This window comes from Cotesia glomerata, linkage group LG6 (assembly GCF_020080835.1).
Source record: "Cotesia glomerata isolate CgM1 linkage group LG6, MPM_Cglom_v2.3, whole genome shotgun sequence".
Lineage (NCBI taxonomy): Eukaryota > Metazoa > Arthropoda > Insecta > Hymenoptera > Braconidae > Cotesia > Cotesia glomerata.
In genome coordinates this window covers 529,007-547,054 of record NC_058163.1, presented here as the reverse complement: position 1 = coordinate 547,054, position 18,048 = coordinate 529,007, and the positions used below count along the sequence as shown (strand labels likewise).

The window sequence follows — 18,048 nt, the reverse complement described above, 5'->3', positions numbered from 1 at the left end:
ACATATATGAATAAATGAAAAATATATGAAAATGCATGTGGGTACTCAAATGAAAGCTCTTGATGAGTGTAACATGGAAATGAGTTTATATCTTAAAAAATGTCAATAATTAAGAAATGACATTGTGTCTTGTGAACAATTGACATTTTTAAGGATATAAGCTCACCCCGATGTTACACTTATCGAGACCTTTTATTTGAGTACCTACATCAATTTTTCATATATTTTATATATTTATATATTTCACAAATATATATATAAAATATATAAAAAATGCCATGTGGGTACTCAAATGAAAGGTCTCGATGAGTATAACATCAAAATGAGTTTATATCTTAAAAAATGTCACTAATTAAGAAATTGCATTGTATTTTGTGAACTATTGACATTTTTAAGGATATAAGCTCATCCCGATGTTGCACTCATTGAGACCTTTCATTTGAGTACCCACATCAATTTTTCATATATTTATATATATGTATAAATGAAAAATATATGAAAATGCATGTGGGTACTCACATGAAAGCTCTTGATGAGTGTAACATTGAAATGAGTTTATATCTTAAAAAATGTCAATAATTAAGAAATGACATTGTGTCTTGTGAACAATTGACATTTTTAAGGATATAAGCTCACCCCGATGTTACACTTATCGAGACCTTTTATTTGAGTACCTACATCAATTTTTCATATATTTTATATATTTATATATTTCACAAATATATATATAAAATATATAAAAAATGCCATGTGGGTACTCAAATGAAAGGTCTCGATGAGTATAACATCAAAATGAGTTTATATCTTAAAAAATGTCACTAATTAAGAAATTGCATTGTATTTTGTGAACTATTGACATTTTTAAGGATATAAGCTCATCCCGATGTTGCACTCATTGAGACCTTTCATTTGAGTACCCACATCAATTTTTCATATATTTACATATATGTATAAATGAAAAATATATGAAAATGCATGTGGGTACTCAAATGAAAGCTCTTGATGAGTGTAACATGGAAATGAGTTTATATCTTAAAAAATGTCAATAATTAAGAAATGACATTGTGTCTTGTGAACAATTGACATTTTTAAGGATATAAGCTCACCCCGATGTTACACTTATCGAGACCTTTTATTTGAGTACCTACATCAATTTTTCATATATTTTATATATTTATATATTTCACAAATATATATATAAAATATATAAAAAATGCCATGTGGGTACTCAAATGAAAGGTCTCGATGAGTATAACATCGAAATGAGTTTATATCTTAAAAAATGTCAATAATTAAGAAATGACATTGTGTCTTGTGAACAATTGACATTTTTAAGGATATAAGCTCACCCCGATGTTACACTTATCGAGACCTTTTATTTGAGTACCTACATCAATTTTTCATATATTTTATATATTTATATATTTCACAAATACCATATATATAAAATATATAAAAAATGCCATGTGGGTACTCAAATGAAAGGTCTCGATGAGTATAACATCGAAATGAGTTTATATCTTAAAAAATGTCAATAATTAAGAAATGACATTGTGTCTTGTGAACAATTGACATTTTTAAGGATATAAGCTCACCCCGATGTTACACTTATCGAGACCTTTTATTTGAGTACCTACATCAATTTTTCATATATTTTATATATTTATATATTTCACAAATACCATACATATAAAATATATAAAAAATGCCATGTGGGTACTCAAATGAAAGGTCTCGATGAGTATAACATCGAAATGAGTTTATATCTTAAAAAATGTCAATAATTAAGAAATGACAATGTATCTTGTGAACAATTGACATTTTTAAGGATATAAGCTCACCCCGATGTTACACTTAGCGAGACCTTTCATTTGAGTACCCACATCAATTTTTCATATCTTTTATATATTTATATATTTCACAAATAGCATATATATAAAATATATAAAAAATGCCATGTGGGTACTCAAATGAAAGGTCTCGATGAGTATAACATCGAAATGAGTTTATATCTTAAAAAATGTCAATAATTAAGAAATGACCTTGTATCTTGTCAAATAATGACATTTTTAAAGATATAAGCTCACCCCGACATTACAATCATTGAGACCTTTCATTTGAGTACCCACATTAATTTTTCATATATTTTATATATTTATATATATTATATAAATGTATATATGAAAAATATATCAAAAATGCATGTGGGTACTCAAATGAAAGCTCTTGATGAGTGTAACATCAGGATGAGCTTATATCTTTAAAATATATATTATATATGTATATATGAAAAATATATAAAAAATGCATGTGGGTACTCAAATGAAAGCTCTTGATAATTGTAACATCAGGATGAGCTTATATCTTTAAAAATGTCAATACTTAAGAAGGTAAAGTGCAATTTAACAAAAGTCATTATTTAATAGAGCAAAATTTTATTTATTTATAGTTTACAAATCACGGCAGTCACATATAGTGACTGCAAAGTTGCTAGTTAATAATTAATTTAATTTTTATCCTGCTAAAATAATTTTTTTATTAAATCTTAATAAAAAAAAATTAATTAAAAATTTTTTAAATTATAAAACTTTAAAAATAAATCACTAAAAAGTAAACATAAGCTTAAAAGTTGAAAATAAATAAAAAAAAAATTCCTCGATTATTATTGTACAGCTTATGCACCGGATCAAGGTCTAAAGTCCATTGCCCCTACCACATCTAACAGACACTCAACGCCGCACTGTATATATCAGTTTTATAACAGTTAACATTGCTCCAGTCAACAGAAAAATAAACAGCTTATCTTTTTAAAGTGTCAAGTCATAACATTGTTTAATTAAAAAAAATATATTACCACAAAAATTCTTAAGTTACAATATTTTAGTTAATAAAATAATTATTAACATTTCTTCACTATGTCTGTGCTAACTAAAGGTAATAAATAATAAAATATTTTTTTTTTCTTCTTAAAAAAATTCATTAATTTATTTATTTATTTATTTATTAAACAGGTATATACTTTGTTGCCGCTAAAAGAACACCTTTTGGTAAAATGGGTGGCATGTTTGTCAATAAATCAGCTACAGATTTGTCAGTTGTTGCTGCAACAAGTGCTATTCAATCAGCTGGAATAAAACCGGAGCATGTAGATCATGTTATCTTTGGGCATGTTTTATCCGTGAGTAATATTTAATTATAATAAAAAAAAAAAAAAAAATTTTGATATTAAATTAATAAACATTTGATAAGTTTTCTTCACTAGAAGATTATTTTTATAATAAATATTTTTATAGTAAATAAAATTATTTCTTCTCTTTAGAAAAAAATATTTATTTCTTTTTTTTTATTAAAAAAAAAAATTATTTCTTCTTTTCATAAAAAAATATTATTTCTTCTTTATAAAAAGAAGAAATAATTTTTTTTATTTAAAAATTTTTAATACAATTTTCTTCTTTAATACTTTAATAAATTTTATAAATTTAAAATTATTTTTTTTTTTTTAAATTATTTCTTCTCTTTATTAAAAGAAGAAATAATTTTTTTTATTTAAAAATTTTTAATACAATTTTCTTCTTTAATACTTTAATAAATTTTATAAATTTAAAATTATTTCTTCTTTTTTTTTTTTTTTAAATTATTTCTTCTCTTTATTAAAAGAAGAAATAATTTTTTTTATTTTAAAATTGTTAATACAATTTTCTTCTTTAACACTAATAAATTTTATAAATTTAAATTTAATTTTTATTATAAATTTTTTATTTTTTTAGTTATCTTCTTCTGATGGTGCTTTATTAGCAAGACATGTATTATTAAAATCTGGAATTCCTATTGAAAAACCTGCATTGAGTGTTAATCGGTTATGTGGATCAGGATTTCAATCAATTGTTAATGCTGCTCAAGTAAGTAAAGTTACTGAACTAATAAATCTTAATTTACAATGCCTTTCAATGATTCGTACCGGTCAAGAATTTTACGGAAAATGGAAACATCAAAATTTGGCCAACTCTAAATAAAGAAATCATTAAGTAAAAAATTTATATAAATATTATATTAGAAATAATAAAAAAATTATTTGTCTAAATAAGGATAATTCAAAATTTCGATAATAATAAAGGCAGTAATGTAAAAATTTAGTTACCAAAAAAATTGGAATTATTTTCAAAAAGATAAGCATAAAATTATAAAATTTAATAAATAATAGTTTAAAAAAACTAAAAACACGCTTTTTATAGAAAACCAAACTAAAAAATAGAAAATAAATTAAAATTAAGAATAGTGTTAAAAATTTCAATAAATATAAATTAATAATAGTGTAAATAAAAAAAATGTATTTTATTTAAAAAAGCGTGAGGCGCTTTTTAAAATATAATCAAAATGATAATCACTCTACTCATATCTGTCAATAAAATATTTATAACTATTGACACCATGCACCTCACGCTTTTTTTAAAATAAAATACATTTTTTTTATTTACACTATTATTAATTTATATTTATTGAAATTTTTAACACTATTCCCTCGCGGTTTTTGAAATACCGTAAATTTTCGGTATTAATGCGTTTACTGTAAATTTACCGTTATAATTCTGAAATAATACGGTATTTCTGTGGTCATTTTGGCCAGTTTTTTTACTATAGTTATGCAGCATTTCTACCGTACTTTTGCTGCAAAGTTCAGAAATAATACTATAAAATTACTGTAAAACTCTAGAACTTTTACCGTAAAAAATCTATGTATTAACTATAATATAACTATAATTTTAAAGTAATAAAATCGTATTTCTACGGTAAAAATACCAAAGATATACTATAATTTTGCCGCGTTTATACTGATATAATTAAAGATATAATGCTTTCTACCGTAAGATGGACGGCTGTGTTTATTACTCGGTGAGTCTTATTAGGTGACTGAGTAATTAGATATGGATAGTGTCTCTGATAGCTCAACTGGTAGAGCATTCGGCGCGTAACTAAATGATCTGAGTTCGAATCCCGGTCTAGACTAAAAAAAATTATTTATAATAATAACAATCGAGAAATTAGTTTATCAACCTCTTAAAAATAATTCACGATAATTTATAATATTATAAAAAAAAATTTCAAGCTATTGAAAAATAGTATTAAAGCAGCATATTTTTGGTATTTTGCCGATAATAGAAAGTAGGGATCTTCTTTTCCGGTTTTTTGCTGCAATAATGCCGCAGATATACAGTAAATATGCGGTATATTTACGGTTTAAATGCTGTAAATATACCGTAATTTTTCTATTGTATTGCCATAAATATTCTGAATTTATTTCGTAATTTTTTCATAATAATTCGACAAAAAAACTGAAGTATTACGGTAAAAATACAGCATTTATATCGTATAAATACCGAATCTTTACGGAATTTCCAAAACCGTGAGGGTTCTTAATTTAAATTTATTTTCTATTTTTTAGTTTGGTTTTCTATAAAAAGCGTGTTTTTAGTTTTTTTAAACTATTATTTATTTTTTACTTTTTAGTTTGGTTTATTTATAAAAGCGTGATTTTTTACTTTTTTTAAACTATTATTTGTTGATTATCAAAAATATTCAGGCGCGCAAATTACCCACGGAGAGTTACATACTGACATACTGACATACTGGAATACAAGTGAAGCTAATAAAAAAATAATTATTTATAAATATTATAAATACGGGGAATCAGAGTTCGATTTCGGAGAGCGAGCCTGAGAAACGGCTACCAGAACCAAGGAAGGCCGCAGGCGCGCAGATTACCCACGGAGAGTTACTGACATACTGACAAACTGACATACAAACTGACATACAAGTGAAGTTAATATAAAGCGTGTAAAAATAAGATATCTATGAAATTAGACAAATCATAAAACAAACAAGTGAAATGACAGATATTTAAAAAAATGGAGAAGAATAAATTTAGACAAGTCAATAAAAAGACAATTGAAAATTTAGAAATATAAAAAAATTGACAGTTTTAATTATTCGTAAACTTTAAAAATAGCCATCTCTAAATATAGACCAGTAAATTTAGATATCTTTAATTTTGGACATCTCTAAATATTTACAAATATAAATTTTTACAATTCATAACAAAGACGATTAAAAACATAGTAATCATACAAAATAAGTACTAAGAAATTTAAAATACAAAAGATAGCTAAAAATTAATTAATTTTCCTGTGACCGCTGCTCCAGGAAGTTGTAGGTTATTTTTGATCGATTGTCTTTTAGAAAATCTCTTTTAGACAGAGTAAAATCTCTGTCGGTTTTTCAAATTACAGGACAATCGATCGCAAATAACTTTACAACTTCCTGGAGCAGCGGTCACAGGAAAATTAATTCATTTTTAACTATCTTTTGTATTTTAAATTTCTTAGTACTTATTTTGTATGATTACTATGTTTTTAATCGTCTTTGTTATGAATTGTAAAAATTTATATTTGTAAATATTTAGAGATGTCCAAAATTAAAGATATCTAAATTTACTGGTCTATATTTAGAGATGGCTATTTTTTAAGTTTACGAATAATTAAAACTGTCAATTTTTTTATATTTCTAAATTTTCAATTGTCTTTTTATTGACTTGTCTAAATTTATTCTTCTCCATTTTTTTAAATATCTGTCATTTTACTTGTTTGTTTTATGATTTGTCTAAGTTCATAGATATCTTATTGTTAAATTTTATAATTTTATGCTTATCTTTTTTAAAATAATTCCAATTTTTTTGGTAACTAAATTTTTACATTACTACCCGTGTAAAAAAAAAATTTCCTGAAAAGTTCCGGAATAGTTCCTGGTCCGGAACCTTCCTATGATAAGACAATCCGGAACATCCCCGGAATACTTCTGCAATGTTCTTGAAATAGTTCTGGAACATCCGTGGAACACTTCCGGAACATTTCCGGAAAATCTCCGGCAGATTTATAGAACATCGCTGGAATACTTCCAGAATAAATTAGGAATACTTCCGGAACATCTCCGGTACACTCCTGGAATATTCCCGAAATACTTCTGGAACAAATCGGGAATAGTTACAAAATATATCAGGAATACATCGGGGATATGTTTAAAATATTCCTGGAAAAATCCTCGAATACTTCTGAAACATTTCCGGTAAACGTTTGGATCATGTTCCGGAAGTATTCCTAATTTATTCTCGAAGTATTCCAGCGATGTTTTATAAGTCTGTCGGAGATTTTCCGGAAATGTTCCGGAAGTGTTCCATGAATGATCCAGAACTATTTCGAGAACATTGCAAAAGTATTCCGGGGATGTTCCGGATTGTCTTATCATAGGAACATTCCGGACCAGGAACTATTCCGGAACTTTTCAAGAAACTTTTTTTTTACACGGGTACCTTTATTATTATCGAAATTTTGAATTATCCTTATTTAGACAAATAATTTTTTTATTATTTCTAATATAATATTTATATAAATTTTTTACTTAGTGATTTCTTTATTTAGAGTTGGCCAAATTTTGATGTTTCCATTTTCCGTAAAATTCTTGACCGGTACGAATCATTGAAAGGCATTGTATAATCTATAAATAAATAATATTATTTAAAAATGTCATTTGTTCTTTAAATAATGTTATTTTGGAAATTTTATAAAAATATTTAAAAAATGATCAATAATTATTTAATTAATTTCATAATAATTAAATTTTATAACAAAGTATATTTTTAAAAAATTTTATTTTCAATTTTTTAAAATTTCTTCCTGTCAATTTTTGTTTTTTAATTTTTTTTGCCAAAATTTATTTATTAAATAAATTAAATATCTTTTTAATTAATTAAATTTTTTTTTATATTTCAAAACAATTTTGTAAAATTTCATTTTATATGTAAGAAAAAAAAAATTTATCAATGAATTTTTAATCATAAAAATATTTCATTTAAAAATTAATTTTTAAAGCAGAAAAAAATTTTTTTTTTCTTAAAAGTTCTTGCAAAAATTATGGACCAAAAAAAAGATTAATAAAAATTTTTTAAGTGATATTTTTTAAGATTGCGCAATAATTAAAGCTTCTAAAATTTTTTTATTAAACAATTAAAATTTTTTAATCTTCAAACTAGATTAATTAGATTTCTTCTCGATTAATTTTTCATTAAAAAAAAACTTATAAAAAATTACAAAAAAAAAATTTATAAATTTTTTTTTTGTTTCTTTAATTATTTAAAAAAATTTATAATAAGAAGATATTCTATAAAATGTACTATTCTTCTTTAATTAAAGTAGTACTGTTTTTTTTTTAGAGTATAACAAGTGGAGAATCTGAAATAGTACTAGCAGGTGGTGCAGAAAATATGAGCCAGACGCCTTTTGTGGTAAGAAATGTCAGATTTGGAACAATGTTAGGCCAAAAAATAGATTTTGAAGATGCGCTGTGGGTGGGATTAGCTGACAGTTACTGTAATTTGCCAATGGGTGGCACAGCGGAGAAATTAGGAGCCAAATATGGAGTTACGAGGGAAGAAGTTGATCAGTTTGCACTACGGAGTCAGCAACGTTGGAAAGCCGCCAATGACGCGGGTTACTTCAAAGCTGAAATGGCTCCAGTTTCAATGACCATAAAGAAGAAACAAATTGAAGTGTCTGTCGACGAACACCCTCGCCCGCAAACTACAATTGAAGATTTGAAAAAACTACCCTCGATTTTCCAAAAAGATGGGCTTGTTACTGCCGGAACTTCTTCGGTAATCTATATTAATATCTATCTAGATACATAATTAAGAAATGACCTTGTATCCTGTGAACTATTGACATTTTCAAAGATATAAGCTCATCCTGATGTTACACTCATCAAGACCTTTCATTTGAATACCCACATCAATTTTTCATATATTTTATATATTTATGTATTTCACAAATACTATATATATAAAATATATGACAAATGTAATGTGGGTACTTGAATGAAAGGTCTCGATAAGTGTAACATCGAAATGAGTTTATATCTTAAAAAATGTCAATAATTAAAAAATGACATTGTATCTTGAGAACTATTGACAATTTTAAAGATATAAGCTCATCTTAATGTTACACTCATCGGGACCTTTCATTTGAGTACCCACATCAATTTTTCATATATTTTATATATTTATATATTTCACAAATACCATATATATAAAATATATAAAAAATGCCATGTGGGTATTCAAATGAAAGGTCTCCATGAGTGTAACTTAGAAATGAGTTTATATCTTAAAAAATGTCAATAATTAAAAAATGACATTGTATCTTGAGAACTATTGATAATTTTAAAGATATAAGCTCATCTTAATGTTACACTCAACAAGACCTTTCATTTGAGTACCCACATCAATTTTTCATATATTTTATATATTTATATATGAAAAATATATCAAAATGCATGTGGGTACTCAAATGAAAGCTCTTGATGAGTGTAACATCAAGATGAGCTTATATCATTAAAAATGTCAATAGTTAAGAAATAACATTGTATCTTGTGAAATATTGATATTTTTAAAGATATAAGCTCATCCCGATATTACACTCATTAAGATCTTTCATTTGAGTATCTACATCAATTTTTCATATATTTATATATATTATATATTTCACAAATACCATATATATATATATATATATATATATATATATATATATATATATATATATATATATATATATATATATATCTGTAAAATTCCATGTTGGTATTCACATGAAAGGTCTCGATGAGTGTAACTTAGAAATATGCTTATATCATAAAAAATGTCAATAATTAAAAAATGACATTGTACCTTGTGAAATATTGACATTTTTATAAATATAAGCTCATCCTGATGTTACACTCATCGAGACCTTTCATTTGAGTACCCACATCAATTTTTTTATACATTTATATATATCATATATATGTATATATCAAGAATGCGTGGGTACTCAAATGAAAGCTCTTGATAAGTATAACATCGGGATGAGCTTATATCTTTAAAATATATACTATATATATATATATATGAAAAATATATCAAAAATGCATGTGGGTACTCAAATGAAAGCTCTTGATGTGTGTAACATCAAGATGAGCTTATATCATTAAAAATGTCAATAGTTAAGAAATAACATTGTATCTTGTGAAATATTGACATTTTTAAAGATATAAGCTCATCCCGATATTACACTCATTAAGACCTTTCATTTGAGTATCTACATCAATTTTTCATATATTTATATATATTATATATTTCACAAATACCATATATATATAAAATATATAAAAAATTCTATGTTGGTATTTAAATGAAAGGTCTCGATGAGTGTAACTTAGAAATAAGCTTATATCATAAAAAATGTCAATAATTAAAAAATGACATTGTACCTTGTGAAATATTGACATTTTTATAAATATAAGCTCATCCTGATGTTACACTCATCGAGACCTTTCATTTGAGTACCCACATCAATTTTTTTTTATATATATATTATATATATGTATATATCAAAAATATATCAAAAATGCATGTGGGTACTCAAATGAAAGCTCTTGATAAGTATAACATCGGGATGAGCTTATATCTTTAAAATATATACTATATATATGTATATATGAAAAATATATCAAAAATGCATGTGGGTACTCAAATGAAAGCTCTTAACGAGTGTAACATCAAGATGAGCTTATATTTTTAAAAAAGTCAATAGTTAAGAATATACAGTGCAATTTAACAATATTCATTTTTTAATTATAAAATTTTATTTTGAGCATTTTAAAAGCAATAAATAATTTTTCAGGGAATTTGCGACGGTGCTGGAGCTCTAATTCTTGCCAGTGAAGAAGCTATTAAGAAACACAATCTGAAACCTCTTGCGCGCTTGTGCGGTTACACAACCGTCGGCGTTGATCCTAGTATCATGGGAATAGGACCAGCACCAGCGATTAAGAATCTTTTAAAGCTATCCAAAAAAACTCTCAATGATCTAGAGCTCGTTGAAATTAACGAAGCTTTTGGGGCACAAACACTGGCATGTGTCAAGGATTTAGGTCTTGATATTAACAAGCTGAATGTCAATGGAGGTGCTATTGCTCTTGGCCATCCTTTAGGTGCTTCTGGGTCTCGTATTACGGCCCACATAATTCATGAACTAAGGTAAATTTTTTACAATATTAAAATTTAATTTCAATTTTATTTAACAAACAAATTTGCTCTGAAAAATTGCATTTTTTTATTATAAAATTATAAAATTTCTACTTAATTAATTTTTATAATAAATAAATTATAATTTAAAAAATACTTATAATAATTTTTTTTATTATAATTCAATTGTAATAAAATTATAAAAAGAATTTCTCTGTTAAATTTAGTGTCGAAAAATTTAATAAAAAAATTTCATATGTAAAAATTAAAAAAAAAATTAGAAAAACGGTTGACCTTGAAGGCCATCCGTGCAACTTCCCGCTAATTTCATACCTAGGTGCATAAAACTGCACTAATGACGTTTTTGAGCTCTTCGAGCTCAAAAATACAATTTTTGAGTTTATTTTGAGCTCTTTGAGCTCAAAAGTCTGATAGAAGTATCATAGAACAATATTTTTTAAATTTTCAAACCGCACTAACTTTTAAATGAATCAACCGATTTTCACGCGGCTGGCAGTATTTGACGCAATTTTTTTAGTTTCATGACGAATCTTCAAGTTTGAATTGATAAAACTAGGAAATTTGGAGTAATTCCAAAAAAACACTTTTTTTGGTTTTCTTTCGTTCATGATATTTCTTGAACGAATTGACCAATTTTGACCGGCTTGACGGCGATCAACGTAATTTTTTCACGCTAATAGCTGATTAGTTTTTGAAATCGATCAGTGCAGCCGTTTAAAAGTTATTCCAAAAAATGTCGGAGTTATGTTAAAAAAACACTTGTTTCCAAATATTTTACCGAGGATATCTCTCGAACCAATCAACCGGTTTCCACGTTTTTGGCGGCGATCGACGCGGTTTTTAAGCTCTGAAATTATTCTATATCATCAAAAACGATCCGAGAAGAAATGACGAAGTTATGTCAAAAAAACACTTTTTTCGGTTTTCTTTCGTTCACGATATCTCTCGAACGAATCAACCGATTTTGACCGGATTAGCGACGATCGGCGTGGTTTTTCAAGCTTAAGAGCGGATTAGTTTTTGAAGTTGATCGATAAAGCCGTTTAAAAGATATTTCAAAAAAACCTCTTTCAAAAATGATTTTTTTCTTATTTTTTTTGAGATTTTTCAAAATTTCTCAAAATCTATCGGTCCGAATCGGTTCAAATTCTCAGGAAATCTAAGTTTGAGGGAACTTTTTAGAACGCCGTTTAGTACGTTCCGATCGGTTCAGTCGTTCAAAAGTTATAAGCGAGTCACATAATCACATAGTCACACACACACACACACACACACACACATACATACAGACACCGTGACAACTTCGCGGGGATAGTCAGGGAAGCTTCCTGTGACTTTAAAACGTCGAAATCTGACCCGTGTAAAAAAAAAACGTCTTACAATTGTCTTAAAATTGTCGTTTGTTTAAGATCTTAAACGTGACACAAACCAAGATAATTTTAAGACTCTTTTAAGACGCCAAAAAAAAAAATTCCGAGAGCAGATTTTTGAAATTTTGGTTCTCGAATTTTTTGTGAAAATTAATTTTTAGACATTTTTTAGACGATTTTACGACTTTCTAACCGCAATATTTTTGAGTAAGATGTTTTTAAATTGAATTTAAAATTGTTAAAAAACTATCTACCGACAATTTTAAGACTTTTTTAAGACGTTTCGTTTTAATGTTCCAGAGCTCTGTCGCTGTTAGCTCTTCTTAAAATAGTCTCAAAATTTTTTTTTAAGACTAATTTAAGATCATTTTAAGACAATTTAAAGACGCTTCTTAATAATTTTGCGTCTTTAAATAGTCTTAAAAAAATCTTAAAATAGTATTAAAAAAATCTTAAAAATGTCTTAAAAAAATTATCAAAAAATTTCCAGGCTTTTTTAAGATGATATCACAATGACAGCTCCGGAAAATTATTATGGAGCGTCTTTAAATTGTCTTAAAATAATCTTAAATTGGTCTTAAAAAAATCTTAAAAATAAATTTAGACACTATTTTAAGATGCGCTAACAGCGACAGAGCCCCGGAACATTAAAACGGAACGTCTTAAAAAAGTCTTAAAATTGCCGGATGATAATTTTTTAACAATTTTAAATTCAATTTAAAAACATCTTGCTCAAAAATATTGCGGTTAGAAAGTCGTAAAATCGTCTAAAAAATGTATAAAAATTAATTTTTACAACAAATTCGAGAAGCAAAATTTCAAAAATCTGCTCTCGGATTTTATTTTTTTTTTTTTTGGCGTCTTAAAAGAGTCTTAAAATAGTCTTGGTTTGTGTCACGTTTAAGATCTTAAACGAACGACAATTTTAAGACAATTTTTTTTTTACACGGGGATGAAAACTCGATTTTTGTAAAACGGGGTAAAACCAATAACTTCCCGATTTTTGAAAATCTTCGATTTTCTTAGCGGGAAGTTAAAAATAAGTAAAAATTCTTAAGAATTTTTTTGTTATTGTAATTTACTTTTTATAAAAATTAAAAAAATTGACAGTTGTCAAATAACTTCATTATATGAAAATTAATTTAGCCGACATCTAAAAATTTTTATAATTTTTTTTTTCATTGAAAAAAAAAATTTTTTTTCATTGAAAAAAAAAACTTGAAAAATTATAAGTGCAATTATTAAAAAATATTTTTTAGTTCTAATTTAATAAATTAAAAAAATATCAAAAACGTCGGCTAACTTTAGTATCATCATTATTATATTATTGCATTTTTTATTTTTTTTAATTTCTTTATAACAATTATTTTTTGCAACGATTTATTTGTCAAAAAAATAATAAAATATCTACTTAATTAATTTAGATTAATTTTTATAATAAATTAATTACAATTGTAAAAAATACTTCTAATAATTTTTTTTTATTATAATTTAATTGTAAAAAAAAATTTTTCTGTCAATTTTAGTGTCGAAAAATTTAATTAAAAAATTCCACACGCAAAAATTAAAAAAAAATATAAGTAAAAATTTTTGTGTTATTGTAATTGATTGTTTATAAAAATTAAAAAAATTTACAATTTATTTTTTGTCAAATAACGTCATTATTATTTTTTTTTAATTAATAAAAAATCAATCATAAAAAACATATTTTTTCACAATAATTACTTAAAAATATTTAATGCTTTTAATTTATTTTTTTTTACTTTTTTACAGACGAAGAAATGCAAGTAAATTTGCTATTGGAGCAGCTTGTATCGGTGGAGGTCAAGGAATAGCTTTATTGATAGAAGCACTTTAAATTTATTAATTACTTTTTATAATTTTTTTTGTTTTTAAATTTATGTAAGAATTTTTGTCTTGTATAATAAATATTTTTTTCACGTTTAATTTTTTTCTTTTTACAAAAAAAAAAAAAATAAAATTGGGTCAATTATGCAGCAAAGGTCAGATTTATCTTTACTATACAAATAGAAGATAGTAATAATTGATATTAAAATAATCTGCATTTAGTTAAAAGAGATAATTACTGAAGAAACTAGATATTTGCTCTTTATTGAGTATGAAGTGGTTTCAACTTATGAAATAAAATAAGTGCATAAATAATAAGATAAAAAAATTTAGTTGATAAACTTGTTCGAGTGAGCTGAGTTATTAATTTTCTCTCTCTCTCTCTTTAATTCTCTTGCAAAGTGTACTTCTCTTTATCTTTGCTGTCAACTGGTGTCAGTGTTATTTAGGACGCTGTGTGAGCAGCTCATGTAATATTGACGGATTCAGTGTTTGCTAAATATTCAATTCATTTTTTAAAATAAATATTGGAACAAATTTTATTTATTTTTTTTTTTTTTTTTTTTAGTGTTATAAGTTTAGTTAATAATTTTTGTTTTTTGTTCTTAAAAAAATTTGATTTTACAAAATATAATTAAAATTGAAAATTAAAAATTTAAAAATACTAATTTTTTAATTTTTAATTTTTAATTTATAAAGAAAAAGTTGCAATAAGGTTTGTTAATAATTGAGTGAGAAGAAATAAACTTTTTTTCAATTTTTAATATTTAAAAATGTCATTTGTTTTTTTAATATTAAAAAATGACATTTCTTCTTTCAATTTTTCTTTTAATATTTAAATATTATTTTTAAATTATTATTAAAATCATTAAAAATTATCAATTATTATTTAATAAATTTTATAACAAATTTAAAAAAAAAAATAAAAAATTCCATTAAAATAAAAATAAGAAAAATACTTTTTAATTTTAATTTTTTTTTTACTTTATTAAATCCTCAATTATATACTATATATTTATTCTTACTACAGTTTAAATATGACTTATAAATCGCGTTACTAAAACCATAAGGGCGTATAAAAAAATTTTTTGTGCTCCAATCAATGTAAAAATATTGAAAACATTAACATCTATAGAAAAAACGAAAAAAAAAATTTTTTTGTGATACGCCCTTATGGTTTTAAGAAAACATTTTTCTAAAACCATAAGGGCGTATCCTGTTTTTTCGGTTTATTATCAATTATAGGTCGGAGTAAGAAAAAAAAATTGCAAAGGTGATAGAAATTATCACTCCACAACTTAATTTATATCAACAAATATTTATTTGAGTGAAAAAACGAATGAAAAATTAAGAAAAAATAAATTCATAACAACTTGAGAACAATCGGTATGTCTTCAAGTTAATAAAATTAGCCTCAAAGTTTTTCAAAATTGATTTTTTCTTTACTTCAGATCTATTTACAATTAACAAAAGAGTTTTGTAAGCCATTTAGAACTGTAATTTTAAAAAAGTCATTCAAAAAGAACTTTGTTCTTGAGAATTGTTATGATTCTTCAATACCAATATCTTGAAGCAAGTTTGATGATCTAAATCATTTTTGTACATCAGGCACTGTCCCACAAAATATCATCGGTATTATCAAAGTTTAATTTTCAGCCATGGTCATAGTTTATAAATTTTTCTGTCATTAACTAGTTAAAAAAAAAATTTGAAAAATGGTAGACCCTGAAGGCCATCCGTGCAACTTCCCGCTAATTCCATACCCAGATGCATAAAACTGCACTAATGACGTTTTTGAGCTCTTCGAGCTCAAAAATACAATTTATGTGTTATTTTGAGCTCTTCGAGCTCAAAAGTCTGGTAGAAGTATCATAGAACAATATTTTTTAAATTTTCAAACCGCACTAACTTTTAAATGAATCAACTGATTTTCACGCGGCTTGCAGTATTTGACGCAATTTTTTTAGTTTCATAAAGAATCTTCAAGTTTGAATGGACAAAACTAGGAAATTTGGAGTAATTCCAAAAAAACACTCTTTTTGGTTTTCTTTCGTTCATGATATTTCTTGAATGAATTGACCAATTTTGACCGGCTTGACGGCGATCGACGTAATTTTTTCATGCTAATAGCTGATTAGTTTTTGAAATCGATCAGTGCAGCCGTTTAAAAGTTATTCCAAAAAATGTCGAAGTTATGTTAAAAAAGGACTTGTTTCCAAATATTTTACCGAGGATATCTCTCGAACCAATCAACCAATTTCCACGTTTTTGGCGGCGATCGACGCGGTTTTTAAGCTCTGAAATTATTCTACATCATCAAAAACGATCCGAGAAGAAATGACGAAGTTATGTCAAACAAACACTTTTTTCGGTTTTCTTTCGTTCACGATATCTCTCGAACGAATCAACCGATTTTGACCGGATTAGCGACGATCGGCGTGGTTTTTCAAGCTTAAGAGCGGATTAGTTTTTGAAGTTGATCGATAGAGCCGTTTAAAAGATATTTCAAAAAAACCTCTTTCAAAAATGATTTTTTTCTTATTTTTTTTTGAGATTTTTCAAAATCTATCGTTCCGAATCGGTTCAAATTCTCAGGAAATCTAAGTTTGAGGGAACTCTTTAGAACGCCGTTTAGTACGTTCCAATCGGTTCAGTCGTTCAAAAGTTATCAGCGAGTCACATAATCACACACACACACACACACACACACACACATATAGACATAGTGACACCCTCGCGGGGATAGTCAGGGAAGCTTCCTGTGACCTTCAAACGTCGAGATCTGATGAAAACTCGATTTTTGCAAAACGGGGTGAAAACAATAACTTCCCGATTTTTGAAAATCTTCGATTTTCTTAGCGGGAAGTTAAAAATTAAGAAATCTTTTTTTTTACTTTTATAATCTTCGACACAGATGATTCTGACGATGGAGATGGCATTGGAGTAATACTCTGATGAATTTATTTTTCCTTAATTTTTTATTATAGTTTTCTCATTTAAATAAATATTTGTTGACATAAATCAAGTTGTGGAGTGATATTCTATTACCTTTACAATTTTTAACTTCCCGCTAAGAAAATCGAAGATTTTCAAAAATCGGGAAGTTATTGTTTTCACCCCGTTTTGCAAAAATCGAGTTTTCATCAGATCTCGACGTTTGAAGGTCACAGGAAGCTTCCCTGAATATCCCCGCGAGGTTGTCACGGTGTCTGCATGTATGTGTGTGTGTGTGTGTGTGTGTGAAAGTATGTGAACCGCTTATAACTTTTGAACGGCTTGACCGATTTCATCGTGGTTGGTGCCATTCAAAAGGGCTTGACCAAACTTAGATTTTAAAAACTATTTGGACCAATTCAGATCAATAGATTTTGAGAAATCTTCAAAAAACTTAAAAAAAAATTTTTTTCAAATGTGGTTTTTTTGGAATAACTTTTAAACGGCTTGATGGTTCAATTCCAAAAACTAATCAGCTTTTAACCTCGAAAAACCACGTCGATCGCCACCAGTCCGGTCAAAATCGGTTGATTCGTTCGAGAGATATCGTGAACGAAAGAAAACCGAAAAAAGTGTTTTTTTCGGAATAACTCCGAAATTCCTAGCGCGATCAATTCAAAATTTAAGATTCTTTGTGAGGCTTGAAAAACTGCGTCGAATGCTGCTAACCCCGTGAAAATCGGTTTATTCATTCAAAAGTTATTG

General features: G+C 26.2%; 1 protein-coding gene across 2 annotated transcripts; it reads left to right on the top strand.

Annotated features, from left to right (window-relative positions):
- The first annotated feature begins 2,734 nt into the window (after positions 1 to 2,734).
- On the top strand, positions 2,735 to 14,888 carry LOC123267746 (3-ketoacyl-CoA thiolase, mitochondrial). Of its 2 annotated transcripts, XM_044732566.1 has the most exons (8): positions 2,735 to 2,842; positions 2,875 to 2,934; positions 3,012 to 3,178; positions 3,768 to 3,899; positions 8,261 to 8,701; positions 10,767 to 11,122; positions 14,275 to 14,523; positions 14,569 to 14,888. In XM_044732566.1, exons 2-7 carry the CDS (start codon positions 2,916 to 2,918, stop codon positions 14,357 to 14,359), a joined length of 1,200 nt encoding a protein of 399 aa, XP_044588501.1. In that variant the 5' UTR covers positions 2,735 to 2,842; positions 2,875 to 2,915; the 3' UTR covers positions 14,360 to 14,523; positions 14,569 to 14,888. The 2 variants fall into 2 exon arrangements, with proteins under 2 accessions (XP_044588501.1, XP_044588500.1); XM_044732565.1 differs by having other exon boundaries at positions 2,746 to 2,934; positions 14,569 to 14,690.
- The last annotated feature ends 3,160 nt before the right edge of the window (positions 14,889 to 18,048 follow it).

What these genes read in the sequence shown, in the direction of transcription:
- LOC123267746 (XM_044732566.1), top strand. An exon ending in TTACTGCCGGAACTTCTTCG is followed by an intron (nt 8,702 to 10,766) that starts GTAATCTATATT and finishes ATAATTTTTCAG; the next exon opens with GGAATTTGCGACGGTGCTGG. An exon ending in CACATAATTCATGAACTAAG is followed by an intron (nt 11,123 to 14,274) that starts GTAAATTTTTTA and finishes ACTTTTTTACAG; the next exon opens with ACGAAGAAATGCAAGTAAAT.